General features: G+C 39.2%; 1 protein-coding gene across 2 annotated transcripts in view; it reads left to right on the top strand.

Annotated features, from left to right (window-relative positions):
• MTMR8 (myotubularin related protein 8) overlaps positions 1 to 24,179 on the top strand; it is a 131,857-nt gene that overhangs the window by 100,044 nt on the left and 7,634 nt on the right. For both annotated transcript variants that reach the window (XM_008272713.4, XM_051827744.2), the window contains one exon: positions 21,893 to 22,019. In XM_008272713.4, the coding sequence (XP_008270935.1) occupies positions 21,893 to 22,019 (127 nt within the window). The remainder of the gene's footprint in view (positions 1 to 21,892; positions 22,020 to 24,179) is intronic.

The raw sequence follows: 24,179 nt of genomic DNA, 5'->3' as shown, positions 1-24,179 counted from the left end.
CTTGTCCTGCTGTCCTATTTGCCTTTTATACTTTCAGCAAATATCATCCAGGAGGCCACTCCTGCTTGAAAAAAATTTCTAGGTAGTCAAAACAAAAAGAAGCCCCCTCCCCTTTTTTTAGAGATTTATTTATTTATTTGGAAGGCAGAGAGAGAGGTCTTCCATTTTGCTGGTTCACTCCCCAAGTGGCTGCAACAGCCGGAGCTGAGCCAATCCAAAGCCAGGAGCTTCTTCTGGGTCTGGTGCAGGGGCCCAAGCACTTGGGCCATCTTCTACTGCTTTCCAAGGCACATCAGCAGGGAGCTGGATGGGAAGAGGAGCTGCCTAGATGAGAACCAGCACCCATACGATGCTGGTGCCGCAGGCAGAGGCTTAGCCCACTACACCACAACACCGACCCCTAACTATGTGTTTTTAAAAATGTTGTTTGGTGTATATATGTTTTAGGTTGGTATTGTTCTTGAATTGATCATTTTATCACTATTGTCTTTTGAAAAAAGATTTATTTATTTGAAAGGCACAGTGAGAGAGAGAAGAAGTAAGGGAGAGAGGGAAGTAAGAGAGAAGGAGAGAAACAGACAGAGATGCCTTCCAGCTGCTGATTCACTCCCCAAATGGCCGCAGTGGCCAGGGCAAAGCCAAGAACTAGGAACTCTTATCCTGGGTCTCTCACATGGTGTGGCAGGGGCCCAAGTACTTGGACTAGCTTCTGCTGTTTATCCAGGTACATTAGCAGGGAGCTGGATTGAAAGCATGCAGCATAATTATAGATTTTTACTTATGTTCTTTTATCAGTGTTTCTTCACATACCTATAATTATTCTTGGAAACGGTCCTTTCTCAGCAGTTGATAGAACAATTACAGTAAATCAGCAATGACATATAAGAACTCCACAATTAGCAAGATGTAATCCACATTTATATAATAATAGTCCACTCAACAACAGAAAAATGCATATTGTTTCCAAACATGCATGGATTGTATACCAAGATAGATTATGTCCTGAGCCATGAAAGCTAACAATGTTTTTAAAAAACTGAAGTTATATAAAATGTGTTCTCTGACAATTGAGTCAAACAAGAAATTGAAAACAGAGATAACAGGAAATCTACAAACACTTAGAAATTAAGCAAGATTCTTTAAAATTCTTGTTTCAAATAAAGTCTCAAGGGGAAAAATACATTGATATAAATTAAAATACAGCATTTCAAAATTTGTGGGATGCAGCTAAAGCAGTGAGAGGGAAATTTATTGCATTAAGTGTTCTGAGCTGAGCCATCAAGAACCTATAAAAGCAAAAGAAAAACCCAAAACAGGTAGGAAAGAAAGAATAAAGAGAAAACAGACCAACAGTGAGGAAACAGAATATACAAATGAGGTGTGTCTGAAATGAAGCAGAGAGTGTCACTGCAGACATCAAAAGAGGATTAAAAAAAGCTATTATGAACAACTGCAGACAGTCCCTGAATTACCAGGGTTCAACTGACAATTATTTTACCTTTGGTGCAAAAGTGATACACATTCAGTAGCAGTCATACTTCAACTTTTTTGAATTGTTATCTTTTTCTGAGCTAGTGATCTAAATGATATGATACTCTGTGATACTGAGGGGTTAGCAGTGAGGCACAGCTCCTAGTCAACCATGTGATTACAAGGGTGAACAACCAATATTCTACAGTGTATTTTGTTACTAAGTTATGACATTCAGTGCTTAGGTATATGTAATGCACTTTTGGCTTTGATATTTTAAACTTAGAATGGGTTTATCAGGATGTCACCCTGACATAAGCCAAAGAACAATTATATATGTTCATGAATTTGGTACCTTAGATGAGATGGACCAATTCCTTAAAAAGGACAAACTACCATAACTCATGCAACATGAAATAGAAAAATTTGAAATAGCCCTATAAGGTACTTTAATTCATAATTTAAAAATCTGCAGATGCTCAAGTCTTACGTATAATAACGTTTGCATGTAGCCTATGCACATCCTACTATATACTTTAAATCATCTCTAGATCACCTTTAGTGTTCTAATACAATATAAATGCTAAGTAAATATTTGTTATAGTTTGTTGTTTAAGGGAAAACTACAAAAAATTTACATGTTCAGTACAGATATAATTTTTGTACAAATATTCTGAAATCTAAAATGCAAATATGCACTGATGTAGAATGCACAGATACAGACATCCCCCTGTACTTGAAAGACAGAATTCTTGTATATCTAAGATTGAGGGAAAATGCAAGGATATTAACTTTTACCATCTTACTCAGCATAATATGGGAAGTCCTAGCCAGGGGATTACAAGAGGAAAAAGAAATAAAAGACATATAGATGGGAAAGGGAAAAAATAATCTCTTTGTATATAACATGATAATCTGTATAGTAAATTCCAAAGAATCTGCAAAGAAAAATATTCTAACTAATTGGTGAGGTTCATTATAGTCACAGAATATAAAATCAACATAGAAAAATAAATTGTGTTTGAATATCCTAGCACTGAATACATAGAAAACAAAATAAAAACTGTAATATCATTTGTAATCACTCAAAAAATACTTCAAGAGAGGCCCTAATGGTAACATGTACAAGACGTGTCCTGACAACTTCAAAATGCTTATGAAAGAAATCTGAAGATTTAATAAATGGAGATAGATTACATATTCATAGATTGGAAATCTAAGCATAGTAAAGCAGTCAGTTCTCCCTAAATTGATATGCAGTTATACATTCCATATCAAAATCCAAGCAAGATGTTTTTGAAGATGCTACAAAATCTAAAACTTATTGTGTAAAAGCAAAAGAACTAGGCTAGCTAAGAAATTTTTGAAAATGAATTATAAACAAAAAATCACTACCCAGTTTCAAACGGTGGTAATCAAGTCTCTGATGTTGATGAAGAGAGAGATAGGTAGCTCAGTAGAATAGGATAGAAAATCTAAAACTAGGCCCATATAAATATGTCCTGATTGCAAAGCAATCCAACTGGGGAAGGACAGCCTTTTCAACAAATGATACCAAGGCAATCCATTGACTACCACCCCCCACTCCAAATTAACTGACCTATTCCTTATATTTTATGCAAAATGTAATACAAAATGGATCACAGATTTAAATGTTAAGTGTTAAAACTATGAATCTTTTCAAAGAAACCAAAATTTTTGGAAACTTTCTGCATGCTACTTGATACTAAAAGAATGATCTGCACCAGTAAGGAAGGATTAATTGGTTCTCACAAGGTGGTATCCACCAAATGCTGAAAAGTCTGAAATTTTTCCCTTAGATTACTTGCTCACTGAAGTTCATTCAAATAATTGGAAAAAAAAAAGGTAGTCTCAAGTGATATAATCAGGATGAAATATTTTAGCAGAACTGAGCCAGTTTTAATAATGAAATGGGTAATTATTCCTTTAAATAGTCTTCCTCTTAAGTCAATCACTTATTGGATAGGGTTGAGGTAAAGGGATGCCTTTAGAGCATAGATGATTCCTGGCATTAGGGAGATTTGGGCACCCATTGTTTAGAGCAAAACTACAGTTAATATGGTAAAAGCACAACTATTTACTGGAAGTTGCTGGGTTCTACAACTGCCAGGTCCCTACTATTGGAGATCAAGGGCAGGCTTTGAAAGAGAAGCTGTCTTCAAACACTTGCTGCAGATTGTAATATAACCCTAGTAAGCATTGTAATTGTTCCACTGACCAGAGGTCATCAAATTTGGGTCCCTCTTATTCTTTTTTTTTTTTTACAGGCAGAGTGGACAGTGAGAGAGAGAGAGAGAGAGAGAGAGAGAGAGAGAGAAAGGTCTTCCTTTTGCCGTTGGTTCACCCTCCAATGGCTGGCGCACTGCAGCCGGCGCACCGCGCCTATCTGAAGGCAGGAGCCAGGAGCTAGGTGCTTATCCTGGTCTCCCATGGGGTGCAGGGCCCAAGCACTTGGGCCATCCTCCACTGCACTCCCTGGCCACAGCAGAGAGCTGGCCTGGAAGAGGGGCAACCGGGACAGAATCCATTGCCCCGACCAGGACTAGAACCCAGTGTGCCGGTGCCGCTAGGCAGAGGATTAGCCTAGTGAGCCGCGGCGCCGGCTCCCTCTTATTCTTTAAGATCTAGTATAACCTCTCTTGTTCATGTCAGGGTCCGCACTGAAACAGGGGCCTGGCTGTAGGTGGTTTTCTGGGCCTTGAGGGGTGCTGGCATCACTGTTGATAATAATTTTTGTTTAAGCAGATGGTATATTGTTTGTAGAATTAACAAGGAACACTTTAGTTTGTCTTTAATGAGTTTCTTTTAAATCCAGGACAGCTATGATTTCTTAAATTATTTTACCATTATCTATTAGTGTCAGAAAAGAGGACTTAGACTTGTCAGGAGTCTTCCTGAAAAACAACTGGGCAGACTCATGACTCCATTTAGTCTACTCTGGACATGCCAAGTTATCATGCTTCACACCACCTGTTGCCTGATAAGCCCACTTCAACATCTCTAGCTGATGGAGGAAATCTTTGGCCTTGGCTAACATTTTCCATTGATTGTCTGCCCAGACTCTTTATGAGGTCTAATATAGGCTGGGCAACCCTCCAAGCCATAAAAATCCACATCAACAAAGTATATGTGGACTGAGGTCCAAAGCCTCCTTTGAGGGTCATTCCTTTGTTCCACACTTATGTGAGATCTGTCTTATACTATGGTAGTCAACTGTTTATGATCCCTGTTAGTTAGAGCTTGATCTGTGCCACATAAATTCTATATAGTTGGGAAGCCCCATTTTCATTGGATTCCCAGTTCAGGTCTTGACTCACTTCAATTTATGTTGCTATAGCAGAATACCACAGACTGGGTAATTTGTAATGAACAAATTTGGCTCTTGTATTCCGGAAGTCAGTAATTACATGAGTATGATATCTGTTTATCTATTTTTATTTTGTTGCCTTTTTTGTGTCTTATCCATTAAATCCTTGCTAAATCCATTGTCATAAAACTTTTACCCTGTAGTTTCTGTTAAGAGTTTTATAATGTTTGCTCCTTTGCATAGGTATATTTTAATTGTTGTTTATAAGTTAAAGACCCAGACACTCTGATATGGGATGCAGACATCCTAACTGGTGTCTTAACCACTAGGGGTAGGGCAAAAGCCTGCCCATAAATTCCCTCTGTACCTAAATCTTTTTTTGTTTGTTTGTTTGTTTATTTGCTTGGTTTTTCTTATTTGACAGGTAGAGTTATAGACAGTGAAAAAGAGAGGCAGAGAGAGTCTTCCTTCCATTGGTTCACTCTCCAAACGGCCGCCATGGCCGGCGCTGTGCCAATCCGAAGCCAGGAGCCAGGTGCCTTTTCCTGGTCTCCCATGCAGGTGCAGGGGCCCAAGCACCTGGGCCATCCTCCATTGCCCTCCCGGGCCACAGCAGAGAGCTGGACTGGAAGAGGAGCAACCGGGATTAGAACCCGGCACCCACGTGGGATGCTGGCGCTGCAGGCAGAGGATTAACCAAGTGAGCCACAGCGCCGGCCCCAAAATCATTATTATTATGAAAGGATATTAAGGAGCCGCCACTGTGGCATAGCAGGTAAAGCCACCACCTGCAGTGCCGGCATCCCATATGGGCACCAGTTCAAGACCCAGCTGCCCCACTTCCAATCCAGCTGTCTGCTATGGCCTGGGAAAGCAGTAGAAGATGGCCCAAGTCCTTGGGCCTCTGCACCCACATGAGAGACCCGGAAGAAGCTCCTGGCTCCTGGCTTCAGATTGTAGCCAATAGGGGAGTGAACCAGCAGATGGAAGACCTCTCTCTCTCTCTCTCTCTCTCTCTCTGTGTGTAACTCTGCCTTTCAGATAAATAAATAAATCTCTTTTAAAAAAGGGTAGTAAATTTTCTCAAATGCTTTCCCTGCATCTGTTGAGATATCATGATTTTTATCCTTTATTCTATTAATGTGGTATATCACATTAATTTGCATATATTGAGCCATCTTGATATCCAGTGATGAATTCCACTTAACATAATACAGAATCCTTTTAATGTGCTGTTGAATTGACTTTGCTAGTATTTGTTTGAAGACTTTTGTATCTGTGTTCATTAGAGATATGACCTGTAATTTTCTTTCCTTGTGATATCCTTATTTGATTTGGTGGGGAGGTGATGGTGGCCTTGTAAAGGGAGTTTGGAAACATGTTTTGTTCTCCAATTTTTTGAAGTATTAACATTAATTCCTATTTAAATGTTTGGGAGAATTCTCCAGTGGAGCCACTTGTCCTGGGCTTTTCTTTGTTTGAAGGTTTTTGATTCCTGATTCACTATCCTTAGTCATTATTTGTATTTCTTTATGACCCAGTGGGCTGTGTTTCTAGAAATTTATCCATTTCTTCTAGGTTGTTCAGTTTGTTGGAATAAAATTGTATAGGTGGAGTATCCCTTATCCAAAAGGTTTGGGACCAGAAGGATTTCAATTTCAGGTTTTAGAGTATTTCCTTACAATTACTGGTTGAGCATTTCTAATCTGAAATCCAAAATGCCTCAAAATCCAAAACTTTTGAGTAAAGCAGATTTTAGAGCATTTTAGATTTCAGATCTTTCATTTAAAAAATATTTATTTGGAAGGCAGAATTGACAGGAGAGGGCAAAGAGAGAGAAAGAGAGAGAGAAAATGAATGAATGAATGACAGGATCTTCCATCTGCTGGTACACTCACCAAAGGACTGCAATGACCAGGGCTAGGCCATGCTGAAACCAGCAGAGGTCTAAGCACTTTACCGGGCACATTAGCAGGAAGCTGGATGAGAAGTTGGAAAGCTGGGACTCAAACCAGCACCTTTGTGGGATGTCTGTGTCTCAGGCAGCAGCTTAACCTGCTGCACCACAATGCAGGCCGCTCAAAGTTACTAAATAGGGATGCTTAACCTGTACTAATCTTTATAATTCTTTTTATTTATATGGCATGAATTGTAATGGCTTCTTTCTCATTTATGATTATATTCGACTCCCATAGTTTAGCTAAAGAGTTTTGTCAAATTTGCTCATCTTTATTTTAAAAAGAGCTATCTCTTACATTATTTGATTTTTTATTCTCTATTACATTTATTTATTCTCTTACATTTAATATTTAATGTTCTGTTAACTTTGGGCCAGTTTGTTCTTTTCCTAGTTCCTTGAGATGTAAGGTTATGCTGTTGACTTGGGATAATTTTTCTTTTTTAGTGTAATATTTATCACTATACATTTACCTCTTTTATCAGTATTTTAATTTATCAATTATAATTGTATATAGTTATGAGGTATAATGTGATGTTCTAATACATGTATGCAATGTGAAATGACTGAATCAAGCTAATTAATGTATCTGCCTCACTCGTTTTCTTGTTATGAGACATTTGAAATTTATTCTCTGTGATTTTGAAATGTGTAAATATATTTAAGCTATTAGAAATGGTGTATAACAGTGCTACTGATTTTTGTACATTGACTTTGCTGAGTATGTCTATTAGCTCCAACAGCTTTTTGGTGGGGTCATTGGGATTTTCTATATATAAAATTATGTCCTCTGTAAACAGTGACAATTTGACTTCATCCTCTCCAATTTGAATGCCCTTTCTTTCTTTCTCTTGCCTACTTGCTCTAGCCAAGACCTACAGTACTATATTGAATAAAGTGGTGAAGGTGAATACCCTTGTCTTGGTCTAGGTCTTAGAAAGCTTTCACCTTTTCCCCCATTCAATCTGATGTTAACGGCTTGCTTGCCATATATGTTCTTTATTGTGTTGAGCTATGTTCCTATGGTCAGAATTTTTACTCAGACGTGATTTTGATTTTTTAAAGATTTTTTTATTTTATTTGAAAGGCAGAATTACAGAGAGACAGAGGCAGAAAGAGAAGTCTTCCATCCAGTGGTTAACTCCCCAAGTGCCTGCCAACGGCCAGAAGTAGGCCAATCTGAAGACAAGAGCCAGGATCCAGGAGCTTCTTCCAGTTTTCCCACATGGGTGCAGGGACCCAAGGACTTGGGCCATCTTCTGCTTTCCCAGGCCATAGCAGAGAGCTGGATCAGAAGTGGAGCAGCCGGGACTCAAACCGGCACCCATATGGGATGCTGGCAGTGTAGGCAGTGGCTTTTACTCACTGCGCTGCAGTGCTAGCCCCGGGATTTTGAATGTTATCAAATGCCTTTTCTGCTTCTACTAATATAATCCTAGGCTTTTTCTTCATTGTGTTGATTGTGGTGTATCACGTTTGTTGATTTGCATATATTGAACCATCTCTGGGATGAATTCCACTTGATCATGTTAATGATGCTTTTAATGTGCTATTAGACTTGATTTCCTAGTATTTTGCTGAGGATTTTCATTTTTGTATTCCTCAAGGACATTTTTTTTTTCATTTATTTGAAAGATAGAGCTACAGAGAGAAGGAGAAAAATATCTGCCATCTACTGGTTCCCTCCCCCAAATGGCCGCAGGGCCTGGGGCTAGGCCAAGCAGAAACCAGGAGCCAGGAGCTCCTTCTGGGTCTCCCATGTGGGTCCAGGGGCCCAAGGTCCTGAACCATCCTCAGCTGCTTTCCCAGGTGCATTAGCAAGGAGCTGGATTGGAAGTGGAGCAGCCGGGACTCAAACTGCACCCATATGGGATGCAAGCGCTGCAGATAGAGACTTAACCTGCTTCTCCACAGCACCTACCTCCTCAGGGATATTGACCCGTAGCTGTTGTTGTATACCTTGACTGGTTTTGGTATGAAGGTAATGCTGGCCTCATAGAATGAATTTAGAGAAGTTCCCTCTTCTTCTACTTTATTGAAGTAATTTAAGAAGGACTGATGTTAATTCTTTTTTAAAAAAAAGATTTATTTATTTGAGTTACAGAGAGAGAGGTCTTCCATCCACGGGTTCTTTCCTCAAAAGGCTGCAATAGCCAGAGGAGCTAAGCCGATCCGAAGCCAGGAGCTTTTTCCTGATCTCCCACGTGGGTGCAGGGGCCCCAGGACTTGGGCCATCCTCTGGTGCTTTCCCAGGCACATTAGCAGGGAGTTGGATTGAAAGTGGAGCCCTGGCCCACTGTACCACAGCACTGGCCCCCAGACTAGTGTTAATTCTTTAAATATTTGGTAGAATTCAGCAGTACAGCCAATTCATCCTGAGCTTTTCTTTGATGGGAGACTTTTTATTACTGATTCAATTTTTCAACTCATTATTGGTCTGTTTAAGTATTCTATTTCTGGACAAGATACATGTGTCCAGGAATTTGTCCATGTCCTCTAGGTTATCAAATATGTTGCCATAGTAATCTCCAACATTACTTTGTATTTCTGTGGTAACAGTGGTAATGTCCCCATTTTTATATCTACTGCTTTGTATTTCAAAACTTCTCTTTTTTCTTGGCTAAGGGTTTATCAATTTTGTTTATATTTTCAAAGAACTGGCTCTTCGTTTCATCAAGTTTTTTAAAAAATTAGTCTCTGTTATTTATTTGTATTCTGAGTTACAGTGTTTCTTTCCTTCTGCCAACTTTGGATTTGATTTATTGTTTTTCAGATTCCTTGGGGTATGGTAAGCAGTTATTTTCTTGAGGTCTTCTCTGGGTTTTTTTGGTTTGTTTTGTTTGTTTAATGCAGGCATTGATTGCTGTAAACTTAACTGTTGATATTGCTTTTGTTGTATCCCATGAACTATTGGTATGGAGTATTCCCATTTTCAATAATTTCAAGAAATTTTTTGGTTTCCTCCTTGATTTCTTCCTTGATCATCAGTTGTTCAGGAGTAAGTTTAATTTCCATGTGTTTGTATAGTTTATAACATTTTTCTTATTGATTTCTAGTTTTCTTGAATTGTTGCCAAAAAGATACTTGATATGATTTCTGGTTTTTTTTTTTTAATTTGTTGAGACCTGTTTTGTATGTTTAGTATGTGATGTATCCTGGAAAATGTTCCTATGTGCTTTTGAGGTGAATATGTATTCTGCAGGTGTTGGATGGAAAGTTCTGTAGATGTCTGTTAGGTGCATTTGCTCTAGGATGAAATTGAGCTCTGCGAGATGATCTGTTCATTTCTGAAAGTGGGGTGTTAATGTCCCCCTACTGATTTTTATTAGAGTCTGTCTCTCCCTTTAGGTCTATTGATATCTGCTTTATGTGCTTGGCTACTCCAATATTGGGTGCATATGATTTTTTTAAAGATTTATTTATTTATTTGAAAGGCAGTGTTACTGAGAGGCAGAGACAGAGAGAGAGTTGGGGGGAGGGAGGTCTTCCATCCGCTGGTTCACTCCACAGATGGCCACAACAGCCAGAGCTGTGCCAATCCGAAGCCAAGAGCTTCTTCCCGGTCTCCAAAGCAGGGCCATCTTCAAAGGACTTGGGCCATCTTCTACTGCTTTCCCAGGCCATAGCAGAGAGCTGGATGGGAAGTGGAGCAGCCTGGACTTAAACTGGTACTCATATGAGATGCCAGTACTGCAGCTGGCAGCTTTACCTGCTATGCCCCAGATACATATGATTTTGCAAGTGTTATTTCCTCTTGCTGAAATAAACCATTTGTCATTACATAATGGCCTTCCTGGTCTCTTTTTACTACATATTATTTAAAATTATTTTATCTGATATAAATCCAGCTTTTCCTGCTTTCTTTTTTTCTTTCTTATCATGGCTTATCTTGTTCTATCCTTTCATTTTCAGTCTATGTGTGTCCTTAGAGTTGAAGTGAATTTCTTATATCCTTGGGTCCTATTTTTTAATTCATTCAGTCACTGTTTTAATTGGAGAATTTAGTCCATTGACATTTGAAGTAATTATTGATAGAAAAGGTCTTATTTCTGCCATTTTTGTACTTTTAAAAACTATTTTAATTGTTTCTTTTTGTCACTAAATTAGAAACTTCATTTGTGGTTAAGTGATTTTCTCTAATGATATACTTTAAGTCTTTGCTTATTAGTTTTGATAAAGCTATGTATATATGTTTTTGCTTTGTTGTTACCTTAAGACTTACAAAAAAAAAACTTCTTTGGCTATAACAAGTTATGTTGAAATTATAATGTTGATTATAAAAATAGGAAAAGAGATAAGAAAGCCTAATAAAGCACTCCACATTTGTGCTCCATTCTACACATTTTGCCTCTTTCCATATTGCTTGTCTCTTAACATTTTATTATAGTATTTTTAATTTTTATTACTCCAAGTAATGCTATAACTTACTTACACACCATGTTATAATATCAGAGCATTCCTAATTTGTTGCTATAGTTACTCTTACCAACAAGTTTTCTACCTTCTGATATTTTCTTATTACATGTTTCTGTCTCTTTCTTTGAATTTAAAGAACCCCCTTTAACCTTTCATGTAACACAAATCTGGTTATGATAAATTCTCTTGGATTTTATTTGTCTTGAAATATCTTTATCTCTCCATCATATCCAAAAGATAGCTTTGCTGGGTAGAGTAGTCTTATGGGGGCATTTTTTTTCCCTTCAGTTCTGTAAAAGTCTCATCGCTTTAAAGTTTCTATTAAGAAGTCTGCATTCCAGCTACTTAGGACCTCATTGTATGTTACTTGCTTATTTTCTCTTGTAGCTTTGAAAATTCTCTTTATTTTTAAATTTTGAGAGCTTGATTATAATATATCTTGAGGTAGACTTGGTTGGGTTAAATTGATTGGTAACCTTTGTCTTCCCTGTACCTGAAAAGTTATATCTTTCTCTAGGTTTGCAAAGTTATCTGTCATTATCTCTTTGATAATGCTCTCTACCCCTTTGGCATTCTTAAGTCCTAGGTAGTTAGATTCTGGTGCCTTATTTTGCTCTTTAGGTGAGGTTGTGGTTCCCTGGAACTTCTTGATGTTTGTTGGAGTATGGTGTGATCTGCTCATTGAATGATTAGTTTTAGTATCTGACTTTGTATATTGCTCTCCTTCTAGAAGTTCTAAGAACTCTTTTCTGTTGCTGAGATGGGTTCACTGCCTGATGCTGCAACTATCAGCTACTGGTGATGCTGGTTTGGGTGTAGGATTGCTCAACCAAGACCGCAGAACTCCACTGGGCACTGAAACAGATCCAGAGGCTCAGTCTGCAGGCATGACTTATGGACAGGGACTGTTGGATTCTTTTCAATGTTAGCTTTTATCATCCTTGCACTGAGTTCCAAAACAGTCCTGTGATTCCTTGGTATCTGCCAAGGTTTTTGTAGAGGTGATAGAGGTGTTCCTCAGCTACTCAGACTGGTTCACATCTGGGTCTCACAGTTACCAAGCCCTTTGTAATCTTGGGAGTATACCCAAGGCCCACAAGAGACTGCTGGTGCTACATGCCAAACTAAATCTCTCACCAGGTACAAGTCTCCACCTGATATGAGAGTAAGTCCACTGACACTATCCACAGTCACTGGCCTAGAGATGGAAACCATTAGTATCTACCCAGCATTGGTTTTTACCAGCCCAGCACTGATTTCCAAGACACAGTCCCTTAGCCTCTTCTATCTGCTCAAGGTTGGTGGAAAATGATAAAGGCAGCCCTTTGGGGCCCACAGAGTATGAAAATAATCTTGTGACAGGTACCAAAATAATCTTACCCATTGGAGTGCAGGTATCTGCCTAATACCCTACAAATTTAAAAGCTTAGTGCAAGCATTGGCTGGTTGAGTAGTAGAGTCCTTTGTACTTTTACCAGGTGCTAGATCTTGGCACAGTAAGACTGGCTCTGAGATCCAAGGCATGGTCCTAAATTCCCTTTCCTGGCCTCTCTATGTGGTTAGAGCTTGATTTCCACAGGTAATTGGAGGAGGGATGGCAGGAAGGTTATTTTTATAAGATTTATTTATTTATTTGCAAGTCAGAGTTACACAGAGAGGGGGAGGGGTAGAGGGAGAGGGAGGGAGGTCTTCCATCCGATGGTTCACTCCCCAATTGGCCACAACAGCTGGATGGAAGCTCCATTTTTTTGGGTAGTAGGGTTCAATAGTGGGATGAACTGGGATTCAATTCATCCTCCCTCTCCATCTGTCATCTCTCCATTCTGTATTCGTTGAACTGAGAAAGGTATATGACTTGGGCAACTCTTTACTTCCTGCTTTCTTCAGTATGACTTTTCTTATAACAAGAAAATCTGGCTTATAATCTGGTTTTTGTACCTCTCATGATGGTGACTTGTGTGTATAGGTGTTCACCTTGCTGTATTTGCAGAGGAGTGGTTGTCAGAACTTCTTACATAGCAACCATCTTGGCTCTTCCCCTATTATTTCTTTGAGTACATTTTCTGGACTTTATTCTCTGATCTTCTGAGATTTCCATCCTTATATTTCTCTGCTGGCTGATTACCCATCAGTCCCTGACCGGATTTCATTGATTTTTACTGCTGTGTAGTATTCTATAGAGTACATATCCCATAATTTCTTTTTCCAGTCTACTGTTGATGGGCATTTAGGTTGATTCCAGGTCTTAGCTATTGTGAATTGAGCTGCAATAAACATTAAGGTGCAGACAGCTTTTTTACTTGCCCTTTTAAGTTCCTTTGGGTAAATTCCAAGGAGTGGGATGGTTGGGTTGTATGGTAGGGTTATATTCAGGTTTCTGAGGAATCTCCACACTGACTTCCATAGTGGCTTTACCAGTTTGCATTCCCAGCAACAGTGGGTTAGTGTCCCTTTTTCCCCACATCCTCGCCAGCATCTGTTGTTAGTAGATTTCTGTATGTGAGCCATTCTAACCGGGGTGAGGTGAAACCTCATTGTGGTTTTGATTTGCATTTCCCTGATGGCTAGTGATGCTGAACATTTTTTCATGTGTATGTTGGCCATTTGGATTTCCTCTTTTGTAAAATTGTCTATTGAGGTCCTTGGCCCATCTGTTAAGTGGATTGTTTGTTTTGTTGTTGTGGAGTTTCTTGATCTCTTTGTAGATTCTGGTTATCAACCCTTTATCTGTTGCATAGTTTGCAAATCTTTTTTTCCTATTCTGTCGGTTGCCTCTTCACTTTCCTGACTGTTTCTTTTGCTGTGCAGAAACTTGTCAATTGGATGTAATCCCAATTGTTAATTTTTGGCTTTGACCGCCTGTACCTCTGGGGTCCTTTCCAAGAAGTCTTTGCCTGTGCCTGTATCTTGCAGGGTTTCTCCAATGTTCTCTAAGAATTTGATGGTGTCAGTCGTAAATTTAGGTCTTTAATCCATGTTGAGTGGATTTTTGTGTAAGGTGTAAGGTAGGGGTCTTGCTTCATGCTTCTGCACGTGGAAATCCAGTTTGCCCAGCACTATTTATTGAATAGACTGTCCTTGCTCCAGGAGTTGGTTTTAGATCCTTGATCAAATATAAGTTGGCTGTAGATGTTTGGATTGATTTCTGGTGTTTCTATTCTGTTCCATTAGTCTATCCATCTGTTTCTGAACCAGTACCATGCTGTTTTGATTACAACTGCCCTGTAGTATGTCCTGAAATCTGGTATTGTGATGCCTCTGGCTTTGTTTTTGTTGTATAAGATTGCTTTAGCTATTCGTGGTCTCCTGTGCCTCTGTATGAATTTCAGCATCATTTTTTCCAGATCTGAGAAGAATTTCTTTGTTATTTTGATTGGTATCACATTGAATCTATAAACTGCTTTTGGGAGAATGGACATTTTGATGATATTGATTCTTCCAATCCATGAGCATGGAAGATTTTTCCATTTTTTGGTGTCGTCTTCTATTTCTTTCTTTAAAATTTTGTAATTCTCATCGTAGAGATCTTTGACGTCATTGGTTAAGTTTATTCCAAGGTATTTGCTTGTTTTGTAGCTATTGTGAATGGGACTGATCTTAGCAGTTCTTTCTCAGCCGTGGCATTGCCTGTGTATACAAAGACTGTTGATTTTTGTGCATTGATTTTACATCCTGCTACTTTGCCAAACTCTTTTATTTTTTTTTAATTTAATAAATTGGAATTTACAAAGTGCATCTTTTGTATTGTTGTGGCTCCCTCCCCCCAAACTCCCTCCCTCCCGCAGCCTTCCCCTCTCCCACTCCCTCTCCCATCCTGCCCTTCATTGAGTTTCATTTTTAATCACCTTCATATACAGAAGATCAACTTAGTATACACTAAGCAAGGATTTCAACAGGCTGCACTCACACAACCGCACAAGGTATACGGCATTGTTCGACTAGTAGTGTTGTTTTTAAGTTTCATAGTAAAACACATAAAGGACAGAGATCCTACGTGGGGAGCCTGTACTCAGTGACTCCCGTTGTTGATTTAACAGTTGGCAATCTTATTTATGACATCAGCAATCACCCGAGACTCTTGCTATGTGCTGTCTAGGCTATGGAAGCCCCTTGAGTTCACCAACTCTGAACTTGTTTAGTCAAGGCCATATCACAGTGAAGGTTCCTTCCTCCCTTCAGAGAAAGGCGCCTCCCTCTTTGATGGCCTGTTCCTTCTGCTGGAGTCTTGTTCACCAGGATCTTTCATTTAGATTGTTTTTTTGCCACTGTGTCATGGCTTCCCATGCCTGTGAGATTCTCATGAACCTTTTAGCCAGATCTGAATGTCCCAAGGGTTGATTCTGAGGCAGGAGTGCTGCCAAACTCTTCTATGACATCAAATAGTTTCTTAGTAGAGTTCTTTGGATACGCTAAATAAAGAATCATATCATCTGCAAAGAGGGATAGTTTGATTTCTTCCCTCCCAATTTGTATCCTTTAATTTCTTTTTCTTCCCTAATGGCTCTGGCTAAAACTTCCAGAACTGTTTTGAATAGCAGTGGTGAGAGTGGGCATCCCTGTCTGGTACCAGACTTTTCCCCATTCAATAGGATGCTGGACATGGGTTTTTCATAAATTGCTTTGATTGTATTGAGGAATGTTTCTTCTATACCCAGTTTGCTTAGAGTTTTCATTATGAAAGGGTGTGTATTTTCTTGAATGCTTTCTCAGCGTCTATTGAGATAATCATATGTTTTTTCTTTTTTCTTTTCTTTTCTTTTTTTCTTTTTTTTTTTTTTGATGGGAAGAGTGGACTGTGAGAGAGAGAGACAGAAAGGTCTACCTTTGCCGTTGGTTCACCCTCCAATGGCTGCTGCGGCCGGCGTGCTGCAGCTGGCACACCGCACTGATCCGATGGCAGGAGCCAGCTGCTTATCCTGGTCGCCCATGGGGTGCAGGGCCCAAGTACTTGGGCCATCCTCCACTGCACTCCCTGGCCACAGCAGAGAGCTGGCCTGGAAGAGGGGCGACTGGGACAGAATCCGGCGCCCCGACCGGGACTAGAACCCGGTGTGCCGGCGCCGCTAGGTGGAGGATTAGCCTATTGAGCCACGGCGCCGGCCCATATGGTTTTTCTTCTGCAGTCTGTTAATGTGGTATATCACATTGATTGATTTGCGAACACTGACCCATCCCTGCATACCAGGGGTAAATCCTACTTGGTCTGGGTGGATGATCTTTCTGATGTGTTGTTGCATTCTGTTAGCCAGAATTTTATTGAGGATTTTTGGGTCTATGTTCATTAGGGATATTGGTCTGTAATTGTCTTTCAGATCTGCATCTTTTTCAGGCTTAGGATTAAGGTGATGCTAGCTTCATAGAAAAAATTTGGGAGGATTCCCTCTTATTCGATTGTTCTGAATAGTTTGAGAAGAATTGGAGTCAGTTCTTCTTTAAATGTCTGGTAGAATTCAGCAGTGAATCCATCCGGTCCTGGTCTTTTCTTTGTTGGGAGGGTCTTTATTACTTATTCAATTTCTATCTCAGTTATGGGTATGTTTAAGTTTTCTATGTCTTCATAGATCAATTTAAGTACGTTGCATGTGTCCAGGAATTATCCATTTCTGAGATTTCCCTGTTTGCTGGCATACAGGTCCTTGTAGTAATTTCTGATGATTCTTTTTATTTCTGTGGTGTCTATTGTTACATTTCCTTTTTCATCTCTGATTTTATTGATATGGGTCTTTTCTTTTTTTAGTTAGTTGGGCCAATGGTGTGTCAATTTTGTTTATTTTTTCAAAAAACCAGCTCTTCCCTTGGTTGATCTTTTGTAATGTTTTTTTTTTTTTTGATTCAGTTCTGTTGAATTCTTCTCTGATTTTAATTATTTCTCTTTTCCTTCTAGGTTTGAGTCTGGTTTGCTGCAGTTTTGCTAGATCCTTGAGATGCATTGAAAGCTCATTTATTTGGTGACTTTCCAATTTCTTGATGTAGGCACTTATTGCCATAAACTTTCCTCTTAACACTGCTTTTGCTATATCCCATAAGTTTTGATATGATGTGTTGTTATCCTCATTTACTTCCAGAAAGTTTTTGATTTCTCTTTTGACTTCTTCTGTGACCCACTGTTGTTCAGTTTTCATGTGTTTGCATATGCTCTAGGGATTCCTGAGTTGCTAATTTACAGCTTCATTCCACTGTGGTCTGAGAAGCTGCATGGTATGATTCTAATTCTTTTGAATTTGCTGAGACTTGCTTTATGGCCTAGTATGTGGTCAATCCTAGAGAAGGTTCCATATACTGCTGAGAAGAATGTAAATTCTTTAAGTGTAGGATTAAAAGTTTTGTAGATATCTATTAGATCTATCTGGGCTATAGTGTTGATTAAATCTGCTATTTCCTGGTTGATCTTCTATGAGGTTGATTTGTCTATTTCTGAGAGTGGAGTATTGAAGTCTCCCAGTACTACTGTATTGGAGTCTAAGTTTCCCTTTAAGTCCCTTAACATATCTTTTAAATAAACAGGTGCCTTGTAATTAGGAGCATATACATTTATAATAGTTACATCTTCCTATTGAATTGAACCCTTAATCATTATATAGTGCCCCTCTTTGTCTCTCTTAACAGTTTTTGTGTTAAAGTTTATTTTGTCTGATATTAAGATGGCTATGCTAGCTCTTTTTGGTTCCCGCTGGCATGGAATATCTTTTTCCAACGTTTCACTTTCAGTCTGTATGCATCTTTGTTGGACAGATGTGTTTCTTGTAAGCAGCAAATAGATGGGTTTTGTTCCTTTACCCAATCAGCTAGTCTGTGTCTTTTAACTGGAGAGTTGAGGCCATTAACATTCAATGTGACTATTGATAAGTAATAACTTTGCCCTGCCATTTTCCCAAAGATATTTTTAATATATGCTTTGAACGTCCTGTGATCTTTTACTGGGAGGTATTCTTCTTTTACCTTCTTTTATATTGATGGCTGTGTTTCTGTGTATAACACATCTTTAAGCATCTTTTGCAGGGCTGGATGAGTAGTGAAAAATTCTTTCAATTTCTGTTTGCTATGAAAGGTCTTTTTTTCACCTCCATTCACAAATGAGAGCTTTGCAGGATATAATATTCTGGGCTTGCAGTTTTTTTCTCTTACTACCTGGGCTATGTCTTGCCATTCCCTCCTAGCCTGTAGGGTTTCTGATGAGAAGTCTGCTGTGAGTCTAATTGGAGATCCTCTGAGAGTAATCTGACGTTTCTCTCTTGCACATTTTAGAATCTTTTCTTTATGTTTTACTGTGGTGAGTTTCATTACAACGTGTCGTGGTGAGAATCTCTTTTGGTCATGGTTATTAGGGGTTCTATGAACTTCCTGTACTAGGATGTCTCTGTCCTTCTCCAAACCTGGGAAATTTTCTGCTAGTATCTCATTAAAAAGGCCTTCTAATCCTTTCTCCCTCTCCATGCCTTCAGGAACTCCTAGAACCCGAATATTGGGTTTTTTAATAGTATCCTGTAGATTCCCAACAATATTTTTTAGCTTTCTAATTTCCTCTTCTTTTCTTTAGTTTGACTGTATACTTTCCTGTTCTCTGTCTTCTAAGTCCGATATTCTCTCTTCTGCTTCACTGATTCTGTTTTTAAGGCTCTCTAATGCGTTTTTCATTTGATCTATTGAATTCTTCATTTCATTTTGATTTCTCGTCACTATCACAGTTCCATGTTCTACTAGTTTTTTCATTTCATTTTGATTCCTCCTTAATATTTCATTTTCGTGAGAGAGATTTTCAATCCTGTCCAGTAAGGATTTCTGTAGTTCAAGAATTTGTTTTTGAGAACTTCTAAATGTTCTTATCATAAATTTTTTGAAATCTGTATCTTATATTTCTTCTATCTTATCATCTTCATAATCTTGAATTGGAGTGTCATATTCGTTTGGGGGCATCATAATGTCTTCCTTGTTCTTGTTTCCTCGGTTTCTGCGTTTGTTGCTTGGCATTGTGGAGATATTCTTTGGTTTCTTCTTTTTTTCCCTCACTGTGGTGGCTTTTCTTGGTATACTATGTCCCTAGATTAAGTGGACTGTCTGCTTTTGGTGGATCCTTAGAGGCTTGTGATGGGTGTGGCCAGAGAGCTCTGTTCAGTTCTTCAGGTTTAAGGCTGTGCCAAAGGTGACACACCCAGGTTTGGGGTGGTAAATCTTCTCTCTCTCTCTCTCTCTCTCTCTCTCTCTCTCTCTCTCTCTCTCTCTCTGTATTCAGAAGAGAAGTAATTCTGCACAGCTGAGCTATTCTCCTTGAAGGCAGTCAGTGTCTGAGCACTGGCCCCTGTAGGTATAATATTCATCTGCTCTGTCCCAAGGACCACACAAAGGATCTGTGCAGTCCTCAGTGTAAGCTCAGATTCCCCTGAAATCTCCCATCGGGTTGCCAAGGTTACCAAGTTTGTGGCGTCTCCCACCGAGTACTCACGTCTCAAGATATCCATGAGTTCTCTAACACACCCTCAGTTTTTTTTTTTCACAGTCTCAGTTCATAAGTTCCACACATTCACTAGGTCTTAACCTCCTGTTATTTCTCCCCACCAGATTCAGGTTTTTCTGCTTGGCTGAGGGTGGGTGCTGCCCTGAGGTGGTGCAGCTTTTATGTATGTCCAAAATGGCACCTGCTCTTTTTCATGCTCGCCTGGAGAGAATCGTGTCTGTACTGGTCCCTTTTATTTATTTATTTTTCTCTCCTCTAGTTAGCCTGGTGAGCTTCAAGCCTCGTTCCCTCTAGGCTCTTCCTGACACTTTCCCACCAGTGTCTCAGGCTACTGATGTTTCACTTCATCTCCCTTTCCAGCACTGATGCGTAGACTCAGTGGCTAGGGTCCCAAGTTGTGGGCACCCGTGCCCTCCACGTAGGTCCACCATGTCCCACTAGTTCCTGAAGAGTTTCCTCTGCAGTTTTTTCCCCTAACTCTTCCCTGAAACTACAGTATCTCCACTTTTATTAAACTTTCTTTTCCCGGATTATCAGTGCGTGCCCTCCCTATTCTGCCATCTTGGAGGACTCCCTTTATTTTCTTTTTTTAAGATTTATTTATTTGAAGACAGAGTGACAGAGATTGAGGCATACACATACACATACACATACACATACACATACACATACACATACACATACACATACACAGAGGGAGAGGGGAAGGGAGGGAGGGAAAGGAGGAGAAAAGAGAGAGAGAGAGCGCTTCCATCCACTGGTTCACTCCCCCCAAATGGCCACATTGGCCAGGGATGGCCAGACCACAGTCAGGAACCTAGAACTCTATCCAGGTCTCCCATGTGGTTGGCTGGGGCTCAAGTATTTGAACTATCTTCCACTGCTTTTCCAGATGCATTAGCAGTGAGCTGGATCAGAAGCAGATCAGCTGGGAGTTGAATCAGCACTCCAATGTGAGATGCCAGCATCACAGGTGGCAGCTTAGCCTTCTGTACCACAATTCTGATCCCTGTTTTGATTTGTTTATTTCGTTTTTGAAGTTTTAGCCTCTTTATTGAAACTCCTACTTTTTTCACAAATTGTTTTCCTGAACTTGTTAAGCATTTCCATGATGGTTGTTTTGAATTCTGTGAGATATTTAATATATTTCCATTTCATTAACATCAGTTTTTGAAGTTTTAACTTGATCCTTTGTTTGAATTATATTTCCCTTTTTCTTCATTTTCTATGACTCTTTGTATCTACATGTTAGAAAAAAGCTACCTCTCCCAGTCCTATGGATCAGCCTTTTATAGAAGACCTTCACCAGCCAGCTTGGCCAGAGCTTCTGTGAACTTCTGAAATTTTCATGCTGGTCTGAATGACCCTTCTTAGTGGCCCCCAAATATCTAGAGTGTCCAGTCCCATTGGTGCTCCTAGACAGGCAGTAGAGAACGCATTTCCTTGGTTGCTCCTGGAGAAGTTGGAATGCCTTGCATCCCCAGGGGAAAGCTGGGAGACAATAATTTGACCCACTCAGTCCATGCTGAGCTGGGGACAGGAGCTATGGTACATGCCTACATGCTAGTTCAAATTTCCACTTGTTTTCAGAGTCTCTAAGGTATTGTTATATGCCATATTCTGTCAGCTCTCTGAAATAGCCAAGAAGCTAGTCCCTCAGCACTTGGAGAAGTAGGGTATTAGATATATGGTCCAATTTCTCCTGTACTCAGGTGGAAGCTGGGGCTTTGGATTCTCTCCAGATCCTATGGAACTGTGTTGAGGGTGTGTGTTTCCACTTATCCTACTTGTTTCACTATGGGTAGTTTCACACTCACCCAGGTTACAGGAGCTCTTTAATTAGTCTTGAATTTCTCACAAAGGGAATTGATCCTTGTATTGCTGTTGATTCAGTGTGTCCATGGATGGAAAAGAGAGTTCAAGACTTTCTGTTTCTGTCTTCTTGCTGATACCAACCTTTCCCTTTATTATTTCTTAAAGCTGTATTTGAATCTATAATTTTCTCAAATTTAAAATTTAATTTGATGTTTAAAAAGAGACTGGAGTTTGCTCAAGTCCAAAGTGCCTCCTCTAGCAGAGATCTTTCTGCTGGAAACTTTACTCTTCAATTGTATGTCCAATCTTTTTAATGTCATCAAAATTACATTGCTTTTAAGATCTTCCCATGTACCAGCCTAATATTTTCTTGGCAAAAGTAAAAAAAGAAAAACTTTGACAATCAATTCTTTCAGCTAAACTTAGCCACTAACAAACTTCTTGTTTATTCAAGGTTCTGGTGTGGCATGTATAACCGTTTTGACAAAGGTCTGCAGCCCAAGCAGAGTATACCAGAGAAACTCCTGGAATTTAAGAAACAAAGAGCAGAACTGGAGGAAGATGTGCACAAACTACAAAAGGTGAGGAGAAAGGTCTCAAAAAGAGATCTTTACTCCTCTCTGTGTAGGCTCTGCCCTCTTGTAGTTGAATTGATACTTGCAGAGGTCTGCCTGGTTGACTTATTATACTCCTTGGCTTCTGAGTGTCCTATGTCTATAAAGTTCCAGGCATAATTTCTTTTCTTACTTCCTAAAGTGTGGTAAATGTTGCGCTCTGCAAGGTAAGCAAGTGGATTGGTGCCCTTGTGGGATCTGGGTAGAATGATTAGGAGGATCAAGAGGAATGACAAATTAATCACATTGGCATTTGTTATCAGTCAAAAGAATACCACCTTGAGTTAACTGATGGAACAATGAAATTGTTATATTTCAAATTAAGAAAATTTTGTAAAAGAATAATGTTATCTCCTTTGCATTTAGATTATAAACTCTGCTCATTGATTGTGCTGTGGACACTTGCTTATAATTACAGGTTAAACAAGTCAACAAGAATTTTTTTTAAATGATAAATGCTAAGCTGCTTATGGAATTTAGGGATCACTAAGGATTTGTCTGAACCACCAGGGAGGGACATATCTTAGAAAAGAATTCTTGGAAAGGGTGTGATGTTTAGGAACTGGGTGTTAACCCACTTTAGGCCAGATAAGGCATAACTTTTTCTGCTCCCTAAAAGTAAATAAATATCCTTTCTGTGAAAATAAATGTTTTGTGATTACATCAGATTCCAAACTTTTGGAGGCAATAACCAGTTACTTTGTTCCATTTTAAAAATGAAGAAAAATGAAGCATGACTTAAAATAGTAGGAAACAAGCAGCAGAAGTGAGAAGCAGGTACTTAGGGCTTCCTGCTTCCTCTTTTAGCTATTAAGCAGGTCCCCTACTCTAGACCCAACCCACTGACTTAGCCTTGCCTGATTCTTATTTGTTTAAGATTTTTTTTTAAAGGCAGAGCATCAGAGAGAGAAAAGCAGGATGGAGGAGGAATTTTCCATCTGCTGGTTCACTCCCCAAATGACCACAATAATTGGAACTGGGCCAAGCTGAAGCCAAAAATTTCATCCAGGTCTCCCATGTGTGTGGCAGGGGCCCAAGCACTTGGGTCATCATCCCCTGCTTTCCCTGGCACACCAGCAGAGCTGAATCAGAAGCAGTAGCCAGTACAGGAACCTGCACTCCAATATGGAATGCCGAAGTTGCAAGCAGCAGATTAACATGCTATGCCACAACACTAGCCCTACCTGCCTGATTTTTGAGAATCAGATTCATTTCTGATAGACCTAAATCATTCTATGTAAAGACTTCCTTTAAAATATACATCCAAGTATGTGTGTGTATACATATATGTATGTATATACATATGTATATATATGTGTGTATATGTAACTTTTCTTAATGCAAAGACAAGAACCAAAATTGCCCATAATATTACCCAGACAGCCTGATGTTTGTGATTTTTAAAAAAGTGATATACATGAAAAGTTAGAAAATGAAGATTACGCTAAAGTACAAAATGAAAAGTTTAATAAAATATACCCCCTACCAACTACTCATAATGGTACCACTCAAAGATTATCACTGTTTTTATTAAAATCACTGTAATTTTATGATTTCTAGGGAAATGAAAATGATATGCCTATATACCAAGGCAGGAAGAACTCTTAACTAGAGTCCATGAACTCACAAGTGGCCTCAGATGGGCTCCTTAAATTATGCTTAACATGTGTATTTGTGCACATGTACTGCCTTTGCACACACATGTAAATGCATGCATTTTTCTGAGGAAAAGATCCATCATTTTCTTCAGATTTACACTGGGGCCTGTGACACCAAAGAATCACTGTTGTTAAGTATCAGTGAATCATCATGTCATCCTTGAAAATAAAATTATACATTGGCAGCAACATGAAGTAGTAGGCTGGTCATAGACTGTGACATTAAGAAGATTCAGTTCTCCACTTCCTAAATTTATGAGTTTGAGTGACCCACTTAACTTCTCTGAGCCTCCGTTCCTCATTTGTAAAATACAGCTAATGCCTAACTAACAGGTTTCTTAGAAGAATGAAATGACTTACTCTATGTAAAGTGCCCAGCACATAAACGTATTCAATAAATGTTAGTAGTCCTCTTCCCTGCCTCCCCAATCCCAGTAATGTTGCAGTTGATTTCTCAGCAATGTTGCAG

The sequence above is a fragment of the Oryctolagus cuniculus genome, chromosome X (genome assembly GCF_964237555.1).
Source record: "Oryctolagus cuniculus chromosome X, mOryCun1.1, whole genome shotgun sequence".
NCBI classification, from domain to species: Eukaryota; Metazoa; Chordata; class Mammalia; order Lagomorpha; family Leporidae; genus Oryctolagus; species Oryctolagus cuniculus.
This window is presented reverse-complemented; position numbering and strand designations above follow the sequence as displayed.